We start from the raw sequence: 22,522 nt of genomic DNA, 5'->3' as shown, positions 1-22,522 counted from the left end.
CATCACCATTTGGGACTTTTTTCCCTCCTCAGACGAGCGCATTATAAACCCAAGCGTCCATAGTTCCAGCCATCAGCACAAGTGTGTGCTCAGGGTACGACTGGAGGTGGGGCCGGTGCACAGGCTTGTTCCGAACCTTACCTGCCTGTGCTTCTGCTTGCAGAACGCCGGGGGCCGAGAGAGAATTATCTCTTAGGTTACTCTGTAGAATCTCGTGGGAGGAGATACCAAATAATACCATTCTGTAGTTTTTTATTGGATTTTTTAAATTAATTGTTTCTTTAGGGGATTTTGAGTTTTGTTAAGAACTGTATGTAGGGGCGCCCTGCTGCCACAGTTAGAGTGTGCCCCTCTTGATCTTGGGGTCATAAGTTTGAGTCCCACATTGGGTATAGAGCCTGCTTTAGACAGACAGGAAAACTGCATGTAGATATAAGGCATCTTTAGCAGAAGGGCTTTACAAGTTTTGAGAGTTTTTAATAGGTGAATACTAAATCAGCTAACAGCCGAGAACCTCCAAACATCACCTCCCCCCCTTTTGTTTCAAATCTTATTAACAGATTTCCTCTTAGCTCTTACAGGGTTTTTTTGAGGCTGTACTAAAATTCAGAGCTTGAACATCATCAGGCCTTGGCAAGAACAAGGAATTGGTCATTGTTAACTGAAAGCATGCTTCATTCTGGTTCTGAGTTTGAACATAGAATTGCCTTGGAAAATTCTGTCACTATCTCTTGTGCAGAGTAAAGATGGAAAGAAACCTCACAGTTACATGGGCTCTCTGCAGACTTTCCTGTGGTGGCCATCAGGCCAGGCCTAAAACAGGCAGAGGAAAGCCTCAGGGCCCCTCCTCCTTGGCCCCTCATAAGCAGTTGCAGAAGGAAGTCTGTGCTGGTGGTCATATCAGGTTTTTCTGCAGCCAGATCTAGCCAGGCCTGGATGTAGACATGAGTCCCTCGTTTGCATTCTTAAAACCAAGGAGACCCCCTAAATCTCAAAATGGTTGGAGATTCTCTACTTTCTACACTTAATATGGCTCTGTGCAATATTTTTTCAGTCTTATATTGATTTAAAGCATCTTGGTTAAAATAACTAAAACAAGTTTAGAAGAAATTACTGAGTTAAAAACGTCATTTTTCTTCCCACCAAATATGATAAGTTACACCAAGGTGTGTGCTGAGCCAGACTAATTTGTCAGACTAAGTTCCTTGAGCATACAAGTGATCCATACTCGTCTGCCCCAGCATCTAGCTGGGTGGGCATTCAGCATTCATTAGATGCTTACTGAGCAGCAAAGCACTGGCCACTATGAAGAATTCAAACCTTAGCAAGATAGGGTCTCTCTAAGAGAGGGAGCTTCTGGGCGAGTCTCTGTGTTAATGTGGGGGAAGGTAGATGGGAACACAGTACCCCAGCACTGAGCTTTGGACAGGGAAAGGTTATTTTCAAGTGATGAACTAAAAACCAAACCAAAAACCTCATAGAGGAAATAGCACTTGTACTAGGCCCAGAAAGATGGATAAACTTCAGTATATGAATCCAAACAGGGGAACCAGTAGTTCCAGGGTGAGAAGGCACAAGTCGTGGACTGTCGAGGAGTGCAGAATGTAGGCATCCACATAGAAAGTAGTGGAAGATGACCAGACAAGTCCGTTGGCTCCAGATTGTGCAGTGTCTTGATCAGACTCGAGTTTAGCTTTGTTCTTGTGCACGAAGAAACTTGTGGAAGCTTCCCATACAGCAGTGATCTAATTGACAGGGTGCTTCAGAGCAATTTACTCTAGCCAGGAGTGCTTAGAGTAGATTGGAAATAGAAAGCAGCTTCAGCTTGTTACTGCATTGTCTCATGATACAAAAAGGCCCTTCTCTGTCAATAAGAATGACAAGGGGACAGCTTTGAGAAACGTTGTGGAGTGACACTTAGCAATACCGCACCCCTGCAGAATGAGAGAGAAGAGATGACTAGCACAGGTGTGGCACAGTTAACCAAGACAGGCAACTGGGTAGAGAAGCTAGTTTGTGGGGAAAGGGGATGTGTGGCTGTGATTAATCAGATCATCTCTTTCCCAGAGTCAACCCTTGGAGGTGCTGCTGCTTCAAATTATGCAAATTCCACTTGGGGCCCGGGAGCCTCCTCCAACAACGGCGCCTCCCCCAACCCCATTCACATCCGGGACAAGGTGATTGTAGACGGGTCTGACATGGAAGAGTGGCCTTGTATTGCCAGCAAAGACACTGAGTCTTCTTCCGAAAACACCACCGATAACAACAGTGCCTCGAACCCTGGCTCTGAGAAGAGCACTCTGCCAGGAAGCACCACTAGTAACAAAGGAAAAGGGAGCCAGTGCCAGTCTGCAAGTTCTGGGAACGAATGTAATCTTGGGGTCTGGAAATCTGACCCTAAGACTAAATCTGTTCAATCTTCCAACTCTACTACAGAGGGCAACAATGGACTAGGAAATTGGAGGAATGTGAGTGGTCAGGATAGAGTCGGACCTGGCTCTGGCTTCAGCAACTTTAACCCAAATAGCAACCCATCTGCCTGGCCAGCGCTGGTCCAAGAAGGAAATTCTAGGAAAGGGGCATTGGAAACGGATACGAGTAATTCCAGTGCACAGGTTAGCACAGTAGGTCAGGCGTCCAGGGAACAGCAGTCAAAGATGGAAAATGCGGGTGTTAATTTTGTTGTCTCTGGCAGAGAACAGGCTCAAATTCATAACACTGATGGACCAAAAAATGGAAACACTAACTCCTTGAACTTAAGTTCACCAAACCCCATGGAGAATAAGGGAATGCCCTTTGGAATGGGCTTGGGGAACGCCTCCAGGAGCACTGATGCCCCTTCACAAAGCACTGGAGATCGAAAGACTGGGAGTGTTGGATCTTGGGGTGCAGCTAGGGGGCCTTCTGGAACTGACACAGCCTCTGGACAAAGCAATTCTGGAAACAATGGGAACAATGGAAAGGATAGAGAGGACTCCTGGAAAGGAGCTTCTGTTCAGAAATCATCTGGGTCAAAAAATGACTCTTGGGACAACAATAACAGGTCTACGGGTGGGTCCTGGAACTTTGGCCCTCAGGACTCTAACGACAACAAATGGGGTGAAGGGAACAAAATGACATCTGGGGTCTCTCAGGGAGAATGGAAACAGCCGACTGGGTCTGATGAGTTGAAAATTGGAGAATGGAGTGGTCCAAACCAACCAAATTCTAGCACTGGAGCATGGGACAATCAGAAGGGCCACCCCCTCCCTGAAAACCAAGGCAATGCCCAGGCTCCCTGTTGGGGAAGATCTTCCAGCTCCACAGGAAGTGAAGTTGGAGGTCAAAGCACTGGAAGCAACCACAAAGCAGGAAGTAGTGACAGTCATAATTCTGGCCGTCGGTCATACCGGCCCACACATCCTGATTGTCAGGCTGTCTTACAGACTCTTTTGAGCCGAACTGATTTGGACCCCAGGGTGCTCTCAAACACTGGCTGGGGCCAAACTCAAATTAAGCAGGACACAGTGTGGGATATTGAAGAGGTGCCAAGGCCTGAGGGGAAGTCTGACAAAGGAACTGAGGGGTGGGAGAGCGCTGCCACACAGACCAAGAACTCAGGGGGCTGGGGAGACGCACCCAGCCAAAGCAATCAAATGAAGTCTGGATGGGGGGAGCTCTCAGCCTCTACAGAGTGGAAAGACCCCAAGAACACAGGAGGCTGGAATGACTACAAGAACAACAATTCTTCCAACTGGGGAGGCGGACGACCGGATGAAAAGACATCTTCCTCTTGGAACGAGAACTCCAGCAAGGATCAGGGGTGGGGAGGGGGGCGCCAGCCCAATCAAGGATGGACTTCCGGGAAGAATGGTTGGGGAGAGGAAGTTGATCAAGCGAAAAACAGCAGTTGGGAAAGTTCGGCAAGTAAACCTGGGTCTGGGTGGGGTGAAGGAGGGCAGAACGAAATCGGAACTTGGGGGAACAGCGGGAGTGCAAGCCTAGCTTCCAAAGGCGGGTGGGAAGATTGCAAAAGGTCTCCAGCATGGACTGAGACTGGCAGACAGCCCAGTTCCTGGAATAAACAGCACCAACAGCAGCAGCAGCCACAGCAGCCACCGCCACCACAACCAGAGGCTTCCGGTTCATGGGGAGGCCCGCCCCCACCACCTCCAGGCAATGGACGACCTTCCAGTTCCAATTGGAGCAGCGGACCACAGCCAGTAACCGCTAAGGATGAGGAACCCAGTGGTTGGGAAGAGCCATCCCCACAGTCAATTAGTCGGAAAATGGACATTGATGATGGCACTTCAGCGTGGGGAGACCCTGACAGTTACAACTACAAGAATGTGAATCTGTGGGATAAGAATTCCCAAGGGGGCCCAGCTCCTCGAGAACCAAACCTGCCTACCCCGATGACCAGTAAATCAGCATCAGGTAGGCAGTGGCTGCTTCTTGCGGGGTCAATAAGGAAAAATCCTAAACCGGGGCATTGGTATTTATTCATTTATTCTGCATTTATTCAAGTTGGTTTTGTTCTGGAAATCTTTCTACATTAACCCTACTCTACGGTTAACAGACGCTCTCTTTTTATAAAATGGTAGTGATAACAGATGCTGGTGGTACATTTTAATGTTCTTTCTTGGCAAAAGGAAAAAGATGGCCATCCCTGTGTTAGTCTCCCAGAGGGGTTTTTTTTGTGTGTGTGTGTGGTAATTGTATTGGTCTTGCAGAATCCAAAAAATGTATCTTGCTAAACAAACTATGCTCCAGATTTTAAAAATGAAGAATTAAAATAGTAGCAGAAATAGACCTGATTTCCATTCAGTTTCTACCCATGGACATATCCTCTGTGTTTCTCCTTCCCCAGCGAAGGGAAGTATTTTGTGTTGTTCTGGAAGGGGCCGTTGGAATGCTGTAGCACAGCAGGATCTGGAAGTGGAATACTTCACATAAGAAGTTGCTCTCTCATGATACTCAATTGCCCAGAATTAAACTTTCTTCTTCCTCTGTCTGAATAGAAACCATAGCCATACCTGGTAAATTAAAGGTAGTGCTAGTAATACCATCTTTGGCATTGTCAACTTGAATGTCCCCTTAAAACATATAATTCAGCAAATTAAGGGGATGCACTCTTCAGGTGGGGTTTTGTTTCTGTTTTTCTTGGTAGAATTAATACTTAGTTTTCCACTCCTTGGGTAAGCATAGTGTTCAGTGAATGTATTTATGGGCACTTAGAAAATGATTGCTTTTAACTAGTTCTCTTTTCCCCCCACAAATATTGAAAAGAATGAAGCAGGAAATAAAGATCGCTTATTAATTCCCTGACCAGCATTTAAGACCTGCTAACATGAAAAAATTTATTATCCATATAGTAAAAAACCTTTAAACTATATAGAAAAGCGAAATGTAGTGAATAAAAGAATCTTAGCCCCCGGGGTCTCCTCCCACAGGTAATGTCTTAGAGTTTTGTGTCTCATTCAAAAATTTTGTTCATACCTGTAGCAAAATATATCTATCCTTTACAGCTTTTACACAGAAGGGATTGTACTGTATACGCTGTTCTTCACCTTGCTTTTTTCATCATACTTTAAAACTTTCCATGTTAGCACATACATTTTTGTCTTTTATTTGCTTCGTGTACAGTGTTTATTTCATGGGTGACACAATTGGCCTAACCAGTCCCTCTTTGATAGATACTTAGGTCGCTTCCAGATGGTTTCCAGCAGCGATCCAGTGAGCACTGCTGTACATGTAGGTTTATGTACTTTACAAGTGTATCTGTCGTATAGTTTCCCGGCAGAGGAAGTACTGGGCCAGAAGTTAAAGTGACAATGCCCATTGCCTCCTGAGGGTGGAAGCCGTTCCTATTTCTGCCGGCAGAACCCAGGAGTGCCTGTTTCTCCCACTGTCGCCGCCCCTCCCCCACCCTGGCTCCCTGGCTCCCTGGCTCCCTGGATATTAGGATGTTTCCTTTAACAGATCCTTCTTAGAGACCCATTTTCTTTCTTTGCAGTCTGGAGCAAAAGCACACCACCTGCTCCAGATAATGGTACTTCAGCTTGGGGTGAGCCAAACGAAAGCAGTCCTGGGTGGGGTGAAATGGATGACACGGGAGCATCGACCACAGGCTGGGGGAACACACCCTCCAACGCTCCAAATGCCATGAAACCTAGTAAGTGTACAGCCTTATTTGTGAGGGAGTCTCCGTTGATCTGGAGGCCAAACATGTTGGTGAGGCGTGGGCTGATGTTTAAACTGTCGTTTCAATGAGACTGAGGACCGTGGACCTTTAATAAACCATCAGTCGCAAATGACCGTGACTTAGCTTTGCGTATGTTAACATGTTTACAGTCTAGAAGACATAAGTTGATTTTGTTGAGTTCATTTTAAGTTAGGTTTAGTATCTGGCCAGATTTGAAATGTTGCCGTGGTGCTTTTTTTGCCAGTAACGTAAATATTGCTCACCATCTCTGTTTTGCATCTCTGCCCCTTTGTTAGTATAATTTGAAAAGACTTTTCCTGGCTTTTACTGTGGATCACAGTCTCTGCCGCTCAGTGACTTTATCCTTCTGTTTCTTCCTTGTCCCTTTGTCTCTCCTCTCATACTTCCACCCACATAGGAACATTTAAGGTTTCTTGAATGCAACAAAGATTTCTTCATTTGAGTTTTTATACGAAGCATGTCACACTTATTCATAATCATTGAAAGTCTAAGCTATCCTTGATCCAGCTGGCAATGTGTAGGCCCAGTAATTTGTAAAACTTTGTAAACCGATGCTATGGAATGTTGAAAAATTCAATTTCAAGTGCCCGTTTTCACTTGTTTGTCGTTGTCTTTAAAAGTATTCCAACATCTCTTTTCTGCCATATTGCAGATTTAAGGAATTATCTTTTGATTTAAAAGTGTGGTCATACTGAGTGCTCAAAATTTGAACTAGAATAACAAATTCTGTTGTCAGTTCTATCATATGGTATGTATGACTCTTAACAGTGCCACATGAAGAAATATAATTTTAGCTATTTTCTAGAAATTGATTCTTGTATCTGTAATTTGCATTTTAAAAATTACAAATCTCCTTCACTTCATAGAAATAGAAATAGCTTTATAAAGATGATGATTTCATCATGATTTTCGCTGTAAAATTGGTTGTATCATCATGGGAAATACCACGCTATAAACTTGAAATAGATCCAAAATGGATGTTGGAAGACATGAACCAGACCCTCGGCACAAAGAGACGCTTGGGCAGTACTGTCAGGATTTCTCCGTGTCTTTCCCAACCTTAGAATCACCCTTCTTCCATCAGAAAACCTTCTCAGTTTAAAAATGTCTTCATCCCTTCAGGATCGTCTGTAGTTAAAGCTATAATGGTACCTACCCTTTGTCTAGGTAATATAAATGTGGAAGGGGCTAGATTGTTTGCCTTGCCATAGAGATGGATTAGATATGATGACAAACACCTCGAATGCTGCACTCATAGGGACTGAGCATTGTGGTTATTGCCATATATAGCTATCGCATACGATTGACCTGTTCTTTTCCTAAAGATTCCAAATCTATGCAAGACGGCTGGGGGGAGAGTGACGGTCCAGTGACGGGAACTCGCCATCCCAGCTGGGAAGAGGAGGATGATGGAGGAGTCTGGAACACCGCCGGCTCTCAGGGAAGTGCTTCCTCCCACAACTCAGCAAGCTGGGGACAAGGAGGAAAGAAGCAAATGAAGGTAGTAGCCCACTTTAGAAATGCTCGAGCTTGCTTCTTCATTCTTAGAAGGCAGAACTGAGAATTTTCTAATGGAGGAGTCCCTGAGGTCCTAAGTAAGGGGGAAAATATTTTCTTAAGAGCAAATAATTACTTCCTCTTTACTCCTCATCTTCCTTCCCCATGACCTTGAAACCTCAAACTACAGAGCTGTTGCTGTGAACAAAGTGGAATTTTCAAAGAGATTTTTTTCACTTTTAGTTTCCATATGATGATAACTCTTTGGAAGCTTTCAAGGCATACCTTATAAATGTTTTATGCTTTTGCATTCTAAAGCCAAGGAAGTCTTTAGGGTAAGTCCCAATGATATATAGAAGAGAAACCAAAGAAAGATAGCTTCTCCAGTGGTGATCAGCATGACTGGTTTTTATCCGATTTCGGGTAAAGAACAAAAACACTTTGTTCTTCCAACAAAGTGAAGTGCTGGTGCGTAGCCCTGCTGTATCTGCCGGCTGATATTATCTATATCCTATGCCTGTTCTAAAGTTGTCACTTTCCGGAGCGCTTGAGTGGTTCAGTTGGCTAAGCATCTGACTCTTGATTTCAGCTCAAATCTTGATCTCGGAGTCACAGGTTCAAGTCCCACATTTGGCTAAATGCTGCCATGGAGCCTACTTAAATAAAAAAAGGGGGGGGAATAAAGTCGCTTTCCTTGTGTTAGAGCAACTCGGTTTCTACTTTGATTTGCATAATTTGATGAGAACTTTGGTTTCAATCTAGAACAAGTCTCTGAACCTGAACCACTCTCTCAGCAGAGGCGTTTTTTCCCTTCTGCAGGTAAATTGATGGACATAAGGAGTGGGCAGTCGTATATTTAATTTCAACATGGGAGCCTTGCTGCCCCGTGAAACATTTCAGTGAACATTGTCCTGGTTTCAAACACCAAGTACCCTCCTGGAAGGTCTTTGGTTGGCTAAGGGGGCTGGCTGTGCCTTCATCCCCTTTATTGCAGGATGCAGTTTTGTTCTGAATAGGGTAGCTCAGTAGCCGAGAACACAGATGGTTCCTGTTGGAGGCATCCTGGGTAAGCAGCCAGTCACAGTTTCCCTCCTAAGGACTTCTATTCCCTCACTCTAGTCACAGAAGGAATTATTCAGATAAACGGGTCAGCATCTTTGTACTCATATTGTCTGACTTGCTGTGGCTTTGTTTTTGTCATTTACGAATTCCCAATGAGTCGGATTATAAAAGACAGTTGAGGGAGACTGCTGATTGACCCGAAGTGAGCAAGGGAAAGGTGCTGGCCCCGTGGGTGGCCCTGAGACGTAATTGATCCGGCTCAGTGGGAATTCAGTGTTTCTGCCCCGTGACTGACAGTTCTGACCTTTTGTATTCAAGAGCCTTTTTTTTTTAACTGATTGTGATCCAAGGCAGATAACGTAAGATTTACCATTTTAGCCATTTTTAGGTGCACAGACAGTTCATTAGTGTTGAGTGCATTCACACTATTGTGCAACTGTCACCACATCTCACCACAAAACTCTTTTCATCTGCAAAACCGAAACTGTTTGCGTTCAACAAAAACTACCAGTTAGTTCTCCCCTCTCTCCAGTGAGGGCTTTCTTGACGTTAAAACCTATAACTGAACTGAAATAAACTTACTCCCTTTCAAGAATAATAAAACTGACGTAACAGATATCATCAAAACACAGAGTTTTTATCAGTAGATTGTGCAAGTGCACAAAGCCCCATCACCCCATGTCCCCAACAAGTCCTCATCACAGTTCCACCTGCCTCCTCCATAGAAGTAAAAGAGGAGCTGATGCTGGGTGTCCTGTTTAAGGAAGAAACTAGGTCCCTTGAGAAACAAAAACCCAGGCGCACCTGGGTGGCTCAGTCGGTTAGGTGTCTGCCTTCACTCAGGTCATGATCTCAGAGTCGTGGGATCTAGTCCTGCATCAGGCTCCCTGCTCAGCGGGGAGTCTGCTTCTCCCTTTCCCTCTGCCCCTCCCCACCGCTCGAGCTCATGCTCGCTCTATCTTAAATAAATAAGTAAAATCTTAAAAAACAAAACAAAAAAAAAGAAAAGTAAAGAAACAAAAACTCAGCATCTGCCTTACTTTACAGTAAGATCTGTGAGGTCTTCCGCTAGGCCTCTTTCCCATTGGGGACCCTGGTTGTTTATACTGTTAAATAAGCAGACGAAGGGTACGTGGATGAGTCCTCGTTGTTTGCACACAGAAACTAATGACCAGCTTAAATAGCCCATTTTAATAGGTTAGTGCCTATTTATTTTATAATAGGCACTAGCATCAAACTCTTCCATTACAAACTGGGTTACAAGAAGATAGTAAAGGGGAAAGTACTAGGACGCAAACATTGTGTTTGTGATCTGACATTGTGATCTGATATTGACCTTCTTCTGTTTATGAGGTAAAAATACCAGCAGACCTGGGTGCCTGGGTGGCTCAGTCAGTTAAGCATCTGCCTTCAGCTGAGGTCATGATCCCAGGGTCCTGGGATCTCGTCCCACATCAGGCTTCCTGCGCAGTGTGGAGTCTGCTTCTCCCTCTCCCTCTGCCATTCCCCCTGGGGGCGTGGGGGAACCCGACTGTATATTTTTCCAGTTAATTCTAATTCAATGTGACAAAAGAAAAATGAAAACACAGATAGAACTAAAGCTTATTAATCTTTCATCTAATAGATTAAATATCAAAATAACCATAGTCAAAGAGGGAACTTTGGGCTCTAAAAGGTAAACTGTTGGTTCTGCATTTTCAGTCAGTACTTAAATGCAACTCAGATATGAAGTGAGATAAAATAATTTGGTTCTGAGGTTACATATTTCATTTCTGTAGTGCTCACTGAAAGGAGGAAACAATGATTCATGGATGAATCCTCTTGCCAAACAGTTTTCAAATATGGGATTGCTGGTAAGTTTCGTTTTCTTTTATGTGTAATATAGCCCAGCTTTTACTTTTAGTACAGATGTTAAAACCACTGCCACATAGAGTACAACATCACAGAGTTAGAAACTGGTTAAACAGTGTTTCTGATTTAAGCAATATTTGTCTTCTATTCTTTTATTCTTAGTGATCTACTCCAATATTTAATGGTTACGGCTTTTGAGTTTGTAGTCCTTGTAACCTTTTCCTTAGGTGGCTAGAGGAAGAAAGAGCAAAGCTTTAAAACTTGTAGAATTTTCCCTGACTACTCCTGTATCAGGTTTAATATTACAGTTTTAAAAACGGCAGCAACAGCAAAATAACTAGAGAAAATATTTGTAATTAATTATATAGGAAATTCTTGGAGGACTTCTCTTTTTTTTTCTTTCCCTTATCTCTTGGGAGCATCATGGGGACACCCCGTCCCTGGTTGCCAAAAGACAAATAGCTTGACTTGGCTGCACATTTCCAGATTTGATGACTTGACGAGTCACGAGAAGAAGTTGTCATCATTTGGCTGACACTCATGGAATTTGATCCTGAGCCGACTGGAGCTTGAGGACAGGGTTTTATTTCTCTAAGCGGCTATTTAGCTATTGCTGTGTCCATAGAATTACTAAAGCTAATTCTGTGTGAAAATTGAATTTGGGAGTATAGACACCAATGGCAATCAAATTAGTCGTATCCCGAATGATCTTGTCTTCATCCCTGCGTAAGGTTCACATCAAAGGGCCGTGTATGGTGCCCGTCAGACGCCACAGCTCTCTTATAAATAATGCCATTTTTTCCCCTCTGATCCAGACATTGAATTCAAACCTTTAATCCTCCCTCCCTGTTGCTTCTCTTTCAGAGTCAAACTGAAGATAATCCAGGCAGCAAAATGGATTTGTCTGTAGGTGTGTATCACTCCACAGATAAGAATGGAATATATATTGTTGTTAATGATGCCACGTTGGATCCCTGCTCAGTTTGAGTTGGGGTGGGTGCTATTAAGCAGACGTGAAGGACTGTCCTAGACACTAGGTGGGGGTTGAAAACTCAAACGGCTGTAGGATCCCGGAAGGTCCTGTAAATGAATGGTGTGTGCCAGGTAGGAGAAAGTGGGAGTTGGAGGCCACTGGTTACTGTGGGGGCATATGTACCCATTTACAAGATCTAGGATTCAGCTTTGTCAGAGCTTTCAGTTTACAAGCAAGGCCAGAAATACATTCATGGACAACCCGATACTTAAATATTGGAAGCTAATTCAGATTTTTTTTTTTAAGATTTTATTTATTTATTTGACAGATGGAGCTCATAGAGAAGCAAGCAGAGAAAGAGGAGGAAGCAGGCTCCCTGCTGAGCAGAGAGCCCGATGCGGGGCTCGATCCCAAGACCCTGGGATCATGACCTGAGCTGAAGGCAGAGGCTTTAACCCACTGAGCCACCCAGGTGCCCCGCTAATTCAGATTTTAAGAACTGCAGTGTGTGGCAGTACCTGGGTGGCCCAGTGGGTTAAGCCTCTGCCTTTGGCTCAGGTCATGATCTCAGGGTCCTGGGATCGAGCCCCACATTGGGCTCCTTCCTCAGTGGGAAGCATGCTTCCCCCGCCCTGACCCCCGCCTGCCTCTCTCCCTACTTGTGATCTCTTTCTCTGTCAAATAAATAAAATCTTTAAAAACAAAACAAAACAAAACAAAAAACTGTGGTGTGTGGCCGAACAAAGTATCCTGTGGCCCTGCCAGCCTCTGCTCTCAGCTTGCTGGTCCCGTCTGCCCTGGGATGTTGCATTATTGACGAGCTCGCCCACTGCAAGTGGGCCAGATGCAGCGTCTGCCCTTCATCTGTGGGCTCGTCCCCATGACCCTGTTGCTCACCTTGAGGAACTAAAAAGAATCAAACCAGGAAGAAAGACCGTCCTCGGTCATAAGGGAGATTGTCTTTGATCTATGATATTTTTAAAATCTAAGAATAACAAAAAAGCGTGCTTCCAGGAGCTCTGATCATGTCAGTGTATGATAGCAAATTTTCAGAGCAGCGAAGAAAATGAGGAATAACCATGGTACTTAATGTGTTCAACTCTGATTTCTAAATTCTAGAGCAACAGCTGTGCCTCTTAGGCCTTTTTATTCCCAATAACTGTTTCACAGCCCCACCCATTTATCTAGCAGATGCTAAAAGGGCAAGAGACAAATTTTCTCCCCCAGGACAATTGAATCTATGAGCAAGTGATATTCTTCAAACATGTCAATAACTGGTGGGAATATTTTTTTAGTCAGGTTTTTACCGGGTCGTGTCTGAGTCTCTCTCTCAGTCCTCCACTGAAAACAAGTTAAAACTGATAACGGGTTTTTTAAAAAGGAACAAAAGGGCCCACGAGCGCTCGAGGGCGGGTTCCCCAGCAGCCTGAGCCAGTGAGATCCCTTGTGGGCTACACCCAGCACCTAAGGGACAAGAGTGGAGCTGGTAACTCCTTGTCGTGAGGGAGACTTTGGTTCTTGAAATATTCACTTCTTCTGTGCTCTTTTTCAGGGAGCCTTCCAGATAAAAAATTTGACGTGGACAAACGAGCGATGAATCTCGGGGATTTTAATGATATCATGAGGAAGGATCGATCTGGGTTCCGTCCACCTAATTCCAAAGACATGGGAACCACAGATAGTGGGCCTTATTTCGAGAAGGTGAGTTAGATCCTTGGTTTCACACAATAATTCATGTGAACCACTTGGGTTCCCATTTGTTCTTTTGATAATCAGTTCCAGGAGGAAGCATAGAATTACTGAATTAATTAATGAGCAAAACGCAAACATCACCTGCATTTAAGTGGTGACATAAAAGCAGTCGATGTCGACAGGTGATTAGGCAGAAGCTAGAACCATCTGTCTTTAGTGTGTGAAGAAGGTCTGAGTCTTTAGAAATTTTATGAAGTTCCGAGGGGGGTGGGAAATGAATGGTCTGACTTTTTACAGTACGGGAAATGCACATTCGAAACATGTAGAAGAAATTTGAGAGACAAATTTATTCTGAATTCTTTTCTCTGCTGCTGTACAATGAGAACTTAAATTTGGGATCTTGTGCAAACAGTCCGTATCTCCTAAGGCCTTGCCTTCCAGCCTCAGAACTTTCTCTTGTGTTATTTCTAAGAGAGTTCCTTTGTTCTTTCTCCATGTCCCTAGTGACCTGTTTTTAGTTACAATGGTAAACTGTCCAAGTTCTCAACTACCTTATTTAAAGAAGTTGTTTATACCTGTTTATTTTGATTTTTATCATTCCTAATGGAGGAAGTAATTCCTTGATTGAGAATACTGATTTGCCATGGCCCTGGCTCTGCAGAAAGCAATGAAAACCAGAAGTTTTACGCTGATGCCGCTGTTCCAGGCAGCAACAGATTCACAGGAGTATTACTCTGGCTTCTCTTTCAGCAGCCACCTATAATAATCAGTATTAGAAGCATAAAAGTAAAGAATCTGGCAGTTTTTATCCTAGTGCAATGGACAGAATGTGTTACTGATTTAGAGGATAAGAAAAAAAATCCGTATCAGAGATGACAGATGGTGTCTTTTGGGCCAAGTATAATGACTCTTATCAAATCCAAATTCCATCCTCATTTATTGCTAATACACTCTAACTCTGTTTGTTCCTAGTGTTTCTCTCTTGTCCCTTCTTGCATTCTGTTGCTTCACTAACCAACACTCATTGTGATTGGCTAACTCCTACTACTTTTCAGCTGACTTTGCCTTTCTCCAATCAAGATGGGTGCCTTGGGGATGAGGCTCCCTGCTCTCCCTTCTCCCCTTCTCCCAGCTACAAGCTGTCTCCCTCTGGTTCCACACTACCCAACGTCAGCCTTGGAGCAATCGGCACAGGGCTCAACCCCCAAAACTTCGCTGCTAGACAAGTAAGGAGGCCTCTCAAATTTACAACTGCTTGGCTGTGGCCTCGCCTTGGCCCTGGTCTGCAGTTCGTTGCATCATTTGTCTGTCTTGGGAAATTTGTTGATTACTGAATGCACAGAATGATACTAAGTATAGGCTTTAGATCTCTTAGCCCGTAGAACCCATCTCTCCTCATATTTTCTCAACATGGATTTTATTTAAATCTGTTTCTTTTGTCTTCTCATTTTTGGTTCCAAGTTAAGCTAAGTTCCTAAGAACTACTTTAGGAAAATGTTAAAGAGGCTATGTAGGTATTTTATGTTATCTGACTTAGCAACAAAAATTTGCCATTTTTAACCTTGGATTGAATGGCAAGTGATATTTTTGAAGTCCTTTCACGTTAGTAAAACTTCTACTTAGAAAATAACAGCAAAACTAGTAAGAGCAAATACTGGAATGTTACAACATCTTAAGGGTGTCTTTAAGGGTAAAATACGATAATTACCCCGAGAGAGGTAATCTGATAGGAGAGAATGAAGTTTTGGGAAGACTGGACATTGTTCAGACATGGCGGCCTATTTGCCCTATTTGGGGAGAGACAAGCACCAAGAGTGAGACTGGCAGGGTAGGCCCCTGGGGTCCCCTCCCCTCCATGAGCCTGACGCAGTGCCACAGGCCTCTGTCACCCCACAGCAGGTCCAGGGTAGTTCTCAGGGAGAAAACCAGGAATTTGGAGACCATTCTGTGACAGTGACTCCAGTGATGATATTTTCCTAGCCACAGTTCTATGGCCACTTCCTGTCACTGTGACTCTCACCTCAGGATGTCATGGAAGGACATTTAATTTTTAATTGTATCCATTCTGTTTCCACATACTGACTTTCACATACATGTGAAAGGATGTTACAGATCACCTTTCACACCATAGTCCTTGGTTGCACACAGGTCTTTCATACACTTTAATTATTGCTGTAGCACATTTTAAAAATGGATCATATGATATCCTTGTGTTCAGTTGGTTATTTCTGGTTTGGGAGTTATGGGTAATTTCTTGTTTTCTTTTTTTATATTTCTTGTGTTTTTCTTAATGCTTCCACAGAGACCATAGACCTATTTTGCTTATATAAACAAACAAGAAATAATTATATCAGTGGTTTGGGGCAGCTCTCTTTTTGGAGTGAAATATAGAAAATATAAAATAGTCCTAATACTCTTGATAAATGATGATTACAAACATGCCTACAGGATCGTGCATTTATCAAGAGCCATTAGTATATAATTTTTATTTTATTTTATTATTATTTTTTATTATTTTATTTATTTATTTAATAGAGAGAGAGAGAGAGAGGGATCACAAGTAGGCCGAGAGGCACGCAGAGAAGGTGAGGGTAAGCAGGCTCCCTGCAGAGCAGAGAGCCCGATGCGGGGCTCTATCCCAGGACCCTGAGAGCATGACCTGAGCTGAAGGCAGAGGCCCAACACATTGAGCCACCCAGGCGCCCCTGTAATTTTTAATATAATAGACTAGCCAAAGTAGCTGGCACTGGGCTCGAAGAAAAGGTCATTCCTCTCTGGGTTGTTTTTTTTTTTTTTTTAATCCTAAAAATGGAATACTGCAAAGTCCATTGTGAATCCGGTGGGTACGTGTGTCGTGGTTCTTTTATACCATTTTCATGCAGCCTTAATATAGTTCATAATTCATAATTAAAAATTAAAATGGAAGATTTTTATTTTCAAATCACAGATTACAGTCAGCTTGGTAACGTGGTTTATAATTTATATGCCTTTTTGTGTGAAACACTACATTTGAGGCAGCGATCACCATTAAATACTAGGACTCAGGTCAGCATAAAAGCCTTGTATTCAGCAGTGAAGCTCTAGAAATAACCAGATAAACTGCCGTGAACATACATATAAGCATTGGATGACCATTTTCCTAATTTCTAAATACAGTCTTAAAAAACTATGTATGATTGCCACTAGCCATGTTATCCCAAGCCAAGAAAATATGGAGCCTGTGGCAGTGCCAAAGCTCCATATTTAAAAAGAAGGAAGGTGTTTTGGATAGACTGCTATTGACTCATCTGTACTATGATCCGAATCAGATGTATCTCAGGGCTTGATACGGCTTTAGAGACACTTGATAAAGCAGACTTAAAACCTCTGGGCGGTGGGGCGGGGGTGGCATCTGTCCACTGGGAATGTGCAAATAGGGCCTGATGTTACAAAAACGAAAAAAGGCAAATGCTTTCTAATATTTCTTACCAAAAGAGGAGTTGGAATTTAAAGCAGTCTTGGACTTTTTAAAACATGGATTCTGACAAGGACTTTAGCTACCAGAAATCCTACCATCTGAGGACCCAACCATGAATAATTCACATCTGATAACAAGGTCATTACTTTTATAGTAAAATGTGAGAATGATCTTAGCAGAATTTTCTCAGTGAAACAGGTGTTTCCCATGTTCTTGAGAATGATCAGTAGGTAAGCTGCCAGCTACCACGATCTTAGAAAAATCAGAGCCAAACCATGTCACCTTAGAGTGACAGTTTGATTAGTAAGGCAGGGGAAGTGGCGACATTACAGCTTGTAGAATTAAAGGTCTTTTCATGTTTAAACAGTCTTTGGGGAGATTGGAAATTCAGGATGGATCTCTGATTTTCTTTTGTGAGATGTACACAGATTTTGATTGCCTTTTCTACTTTATGTTCATAGCCATTTTTATTTTCAGTGCCTTTAAGTTCATTAATTTCCTGGTAGCAGTCCCTTAATCTGTCTTGAATCATTAAGCCATTGAAATATCTTTAGTGTTCTAGAACTTAGTGGTGCTGTTACAAAATTCTTCCTTAAAATTACCTTAATCCCCACTGTGCCAAGGAGAAGATGGTGACTTCAGTTCAGAATATACATACTTGTATTAGCAGTGGAAGGGCTGTCTTCAGCAAAGATACTCAGTGGGATGTTGTCAAGTGTATGGAATTGGTGGGTCGTGACATTTGCATCCTATAGACTGGCCCTTTATTGATTTCTGGGAGTACAGAGAGGGAAGTTTTAAGCTGGTGGTGGACAGACAGAATGGAAAATTAATGTGACCTGCTCATGGGGTCCGTCCAAGAGTGTTTAATGTGTTTTCAGAACATAGAGGTGGGCTTAGTTAATTTGAATGTGAAACAAGGAAGAAGGTTCGGGGAAGTCTTCCTTTGTGAGGATGACCTCTGAGCTGGGCCTCAAAGAGGCCAAGTGAAGATGGTGTAGAAGCTTTCCTCAGACAGAGAGAACAGTGTCAAGTTCTTCGCTGAAGGGCTTTTTCTCAGCTTGAAACAAGTCAGAACAGAAGGGCCATCTTATAAACCAGTCTTGTGTAGCTCTTTGATTGGAATAGTCTAGAAGTACTCCAGTGAGTTGATCCTCCAGAAATCAGGGAATTAAGCTTATTTTTAACCAGACTAATGTTCATACATTGGAATGAGAGGTTACAGGTGAGTAATGTTTTTTTTTGGTGTCCCAGTAATGGTTTTTCACTTTTTCCCTTTTCTGCTTTTCTTTTTCTTTTTCTTTTTTTTAAAAAACCTCCCTCTTGATTTAGATTTTCTCATCTAGCAAAGAAGGGATCAAGCAGACCCAAGACAGGGAAAGGTGTTCAGATCTCAAGTTGGGTTCTCATGGGGCTGTACTACAATTTGGTGGCTCTGATTCTATGATTGAACTAATTCAGAGACATTAATGTCCTAGTGTTGTTTTAAAGTTGGTACTATTCAGATGGCTGCATTGTACTCAGGTGCCTTTTCAAGATGGAGCTCAGATTATTGGACTTGAAAATAAATTTGGTAAACTCAATCTTAAGAAAGAAAAAAGAGAGCAGTTGAAATAAACACTGTAGTGCCTATACCTTTCAATTAAAAAAAAAAATTGTGCATTTTTTTTTAACATTTGACCAAATTTAACCCTTCTGGTTGTAGAGTGCATCCGACTGCAGGGGTGGTGGTGCTGTGTGCATGATTTGATTTGAATAATTTCCCCAAACATTCTAAGACCAGGAAATTTTTAGTTAGAAAATTCTGTGATTCCATGGAACACAGGCTATGATTCTTCTTAGGGATAGAAAACCAGAACTGTTTCTTTTTTGCATTTTCTTACATTAACAAAAAGCCTTACTGTTGCTGTTCGTTTACAGGGTGGCAATCATGGTTTGTTTGGAAATAGCACAGCACAATCGAGAGGTATGCACACACCGGTGCAGCCACTAAGTTCTTCTCCTAATCTCCGGGCGCAAGTGCCTCCCCAGTTTATTTCCCCCCAGGTAAGCAATTTCGTGTTTCCAGGTTCAGTAGTAAAGCCTATCCAGGTGGTTATCTGTCACCAACAGGCAGGTTTTATGGGCATAAAAGGAATAATAGTTACCTAAATGTCTAAAATGTAAAAAATCCAGATCAAGATTTGGGAAAACAAAACAAAACAAAACAAAACCAAGCACATGCAGGGGGAGGGGCAGGAGAACCAGGCTCCGCACTGAGCAGGGAGCCTGACTTGGGTCTGGATCCCAGGACCTGCCTGAGCCAAAGGCAGACGCTTAGCTTACGGAACTACCCAGGTCAAGCCCCCAAATCAAGATTTTTAGAAAAAATGTCAAACTCAGTTCTTTTTTTCTTTTTTAAAAGATTTTATCTATTTATCAGAGAGAGAAAGCACAGGCAGACAGAATGGCAGGCAGAGGCAGAGGGAGAAGCAGGCTCCCTGCTGAGCAAGGAGCCCGATGTGGGACTCGATCCCAGGACGCTGGGATCATGACCTGAGCCGAAGGCAGCTGCTTAACCAACTGAGCCACCCAGGCGTCCCTCAAACTCAGTTCTTTAATGTATCATACATACAAAGATGTTTTTGCATGAAAACCATTCTGATTATATTCCTTTTAGGTGTCTCTATATTTTTCTAATGCTGCATTTGTTATTTTCTTTGCGCGTAAATAAAACTACTTTGTAAATCCCAATGCGTCAACACTCTGAAGTCGGTTGCCCTTGAGGATCCACCAGCACATAAGCAGGAGAATAACCAGGCTCTGGGTTACTCTAAGAAGTTTTGAGGAGATAGATGTTGAAGTACTAACTAGGAGCTCTGGAAGGGGGATTGGGAAAAAATGAAATGGCAGAGACTTACTCTTGGAGCATCTCTGTGTTGTGGGGTATATAGTCTTTGGGGAAACCTTTTTTTTTTTTTTTTTTTTTAAAGATTTTATTTATTTGACAGAGATCACAAGTAGACAGAGAGAGAGAGGAAGGGAAACAGGCTCCCCACTCAGCAGAGAGCCCAATGCAGGGCCCGATCCCAGGACCCTGAGATCATGACCCGAGCCGAAGGCAGAGGCTTTAACCCACTGAGCCACCCAGGTGCCCCTGGGGAAACCTTTTAGGTCCGTTTCTTAGTAGGAGATGTGCCGTGAGTTGTTGGCAAGGTATGGGGAGAGATTTGGGCCACAAACTGTCCCTCATACCTCTTTGTGAGAAAATAGGTCTGAGGAGCAGTATAAAAGCTATGAGTCCATGTAAGGATTCAGCAAGTGACTTAGTCTCCTTAGAATGTCACTTCAGTGAACTAAGATAAAGAGCTCTGAATCTGTCCCATCCTCTAGAAGGGGGTGGGACACTTACTAGGTCCAACCATCAGGTTATGAAGGGTCAGGTTTTGTTGCTGTTTTGTTTTTGAGATATCTTGTAAAACTTAGACTTAAAATATTTATTTGAAACCATATCCTATAGATTTCAGATTCTGTGTTTGACATTAGGTCTGTAACTATCTTAGCAGGAGAGGAAATGTTCATCATGTCACCCTCCCGTCTCCATGGTCCTGTGCCAGGGGTCTGGGAGTCCTCTTGGTGTCCCTCCTTCCTTGCCCCTGTCTCTAAGTCCTGGTCATCCTCCAGGCCTCAGGTAGCCGTCTGTCCTCTAGACAGAGCTGCTCCCAACTTTCCCAGTGCTCCACGGTCACTGTGTCTTCCTAACTCCCAGCGTGTCTGGTGTCAGGCAACAGTCCTGTGGTTATCAGATGTCTGCGGTGTGCCCAGTGGTGGTATTGGCCTTGCACAGATGAAGAAATTGCCGTCTCCTGTCATACCCTCCTGGAGTTGGTGGGGGTGATGGCAGAACAGTCAGCAAATAGGCACCACGATCAATGTTACATAGAAATGTTCAGCGCAATTTGGGATTTGGGTGAGGCCTCACACTAGGAGTGGCATTTAAGCTGGGTCTTGAGGCGTGAGTCCGAGTTTGCTGAGCACCACCAGGGTAAAGGTGCCTTCTAAGCAGCAGGAACGGCTTGGACGAGGAGTAGTCATATCTGGAAGAACATGGTGTGTTTGGGAAAATGCAATCGATTTGAATATTAGGTTGAGGCAGTTCCATGGTATAATGAGGAGCACTCTGGACTCCGAATAGTTAGGTTGAGCTTGTTGACGCACATGGAAGTGGTCTGCAGTGGAAGAGGGAAAAACAAGTCAGGAAGTTCGGCACTGGTTTCAGAAAAGCTTTGTTTGCTAAGGAGTTTGGACTTTGTCCCTTGGAACCGTTATCTGGGTTGCTACTTAAAAATACAGTTCCCAGGTCTCCCCCAATCTACTGAGACAGAATCTTGGGAGGCAGAGCCTAGTCACCCCCTGGTGATTTTTATCTGCACCCTAAAGTTTAGCTGCTGTTGCCATAGATACTGCAGCATTGGGCAAGATTTTTCAGCTGAGTGGCAATGCAGGGAAACTTAACGTTTTAGAAAATAACATTGACGGAGATGGAGAGGACATGTTTGAATGGCAGACATACTAGAGCGAAGGACTCCACGTAAGGTGGTAGCAGCAAGATGGTGTGAAGAGCGAGCGAGCGAGCGAGATGGTGTGATTAAGATGGTGTGAAGGTCATAGATGACCTTCGTGCTGTGGAATGTCTTGGTCTCTTCTCCAGTCTCCTTATTGGCGTATCAGACGCATCTGACATAGAGGATCGCGCCCTCCCTTCGGAAACCTTTCATTCATCTGGCTTTGGGACACCTTGTACAGTGGTTCTCCACGTGCCTTGCCTTGTCCATCTCCTTTGCAAGTTCCTCCTTACCTCCGCAACATGAAACATCAGAGAGCCCCAGTCTGAGTCCTCCACCCTCTTCTCACCACCTGCAGCCACTGCTGGGTGATTTTGCCCCGTGGGTGACTCTTAAATACTCTTAAAGACTGTCTTCAGGGGCGTCTGGGTGGCTCAGTGGGTTAGGGCCTCTGCCTTCAGCTCAGGTCATGATCTCAGGGTGCTGGGATCGAGCCCCATGTCGGGCTGTCCACTCCGCAGGGAGCCTGCTTCCTCTTCTCTCTCTCTCTACCTGCCTCTCTGCCTACTTGTGATCTCTGTCTGTCAAATAAATAAATAAAATCTTAAAAAAAAAAAAAAAAAAGACTGTCTTCAGCCCAGATCTCTCTTCTCAATTCCATGGACCTCTGGGCATCTCTGTTAGGAGGCCTTACAGGCACTTCAGGTCAGCGTGTCCAAAACAGAACATGTAATTCCATTCCATCCCAGACTCCCTTCTTTTTTTTTTTTTTTTTAAAGAAATATTTGTCTTTTTCTTAGTTTTGTTTTTTGTTTTTTTTTTAAGATTTATTTATTTGAGAGACAAAGATCACAAGCAGGCAGAGAGTCAGGCAAGGGCCGGGGAGGGGGGAAGCAGGCTCTCGCTGAGCCCAATGCGGGGCTCAATCCCAGGACCCTGGGACCATGACCTGAGTTGAAGGCAGAGGCTTTAACCCACTGAGCCACCCAGGTGCCCCCCCATACTCCCTTCTAAGACATCCTCTCCCTCCAGGTCTGTGGCTCTCCCATCCTCCAGGTGCTCAGGCCACAGCTCTCGGAGCTGGTGCAGAGTCCCCTGAGCTCACATTCAGTCCACCAACAAATCCCCCTTCAGAGCTCTGTCCCAAATCTGTTTCCTACCACCTCTGCTAACAGGACCCATGGCAGGTGACCACTGTTTCCCTCCCAGAAGTGGCCTCCTGATTGGTCCCGCCCTGCCTG

The 22,522-nt window shown here is 43.7% G+C and overlaps 1 protein-coding gene across 14 annotated transcripts in view; it reads left to right on the top strand.

Annotated features, from left to right (window-relative positions):
• TNRC6B (trinucleotide repeat containing adaptor 6B) overlaps positions 1-22,522 on the top strand; it is a 261,883-nt gene that overhangs the window by 199,111 nt on the left and 40,250 nt on the right. For 9 of the 14 annotated variants that reach the window (XM_045083823.1, XM_045083814.1, XM_045083812.1 and 6 more), the window contains 9 exons: positions 2,068-4,416; positions 5,996-6,154; positions 7,531-7,706; positions 8,465-8,521; positions 10,543-10,617; positions 11,480-11,525; positions 13,141-13,289; positions 14,336-14,506; positions 18,658-18,783. In XM_045083823.1, coding sequence (XP_044939758.1) covers positions 2,068-4,416; positions 5,996-6,154; positions 7,531-7,706; positions 8,465-8,521; positions 10,543-10,617; positions 11,480-11,525; positions 13,141-13,289; positions 14,336-14,506; positions 18,658-18,783 — 3,308 coding nt within the window. The remainder of the gene's footprint in view (positions 1-2,067; positions 4,417-5,995; positions 6,155-7,530; positions 7,707-8,464; positions 8,522-10,542; positions 10,618-11,479; positions 11,526-13,140; positions 13,290-14,335; positions 14,507-18,657; positions 18,784-22,522) is intronic. The other 5 variants (XM_045083818.1, XM_045083816.1, XM_045083819.1 and 2 more) reach the window with 5 other exon arrangements.

Source organism: Mustela putorius, unplaced genomic scaffold, assembly GCF_011764305.1.
Source record: "Mustela putorius furo isolate JIRA1106 unplaced genomic scaffold, ASM1176430v1.1 tig00000738_pilon_pilon_pilon, whole genome shotgun sequence".
Taxonomy (NCBI): domain Eukaryota; kingdom Metazoa; phylum Chordata; class Mammalia; order Carnivora; family Mustelidae; genus Mustela; species Mustela putorius.
The sequence above is the reverse complement of the archived record's forward strand: the minus strand, read 5'-3'. Positions and strand labels throughout refer to the sequence as shown.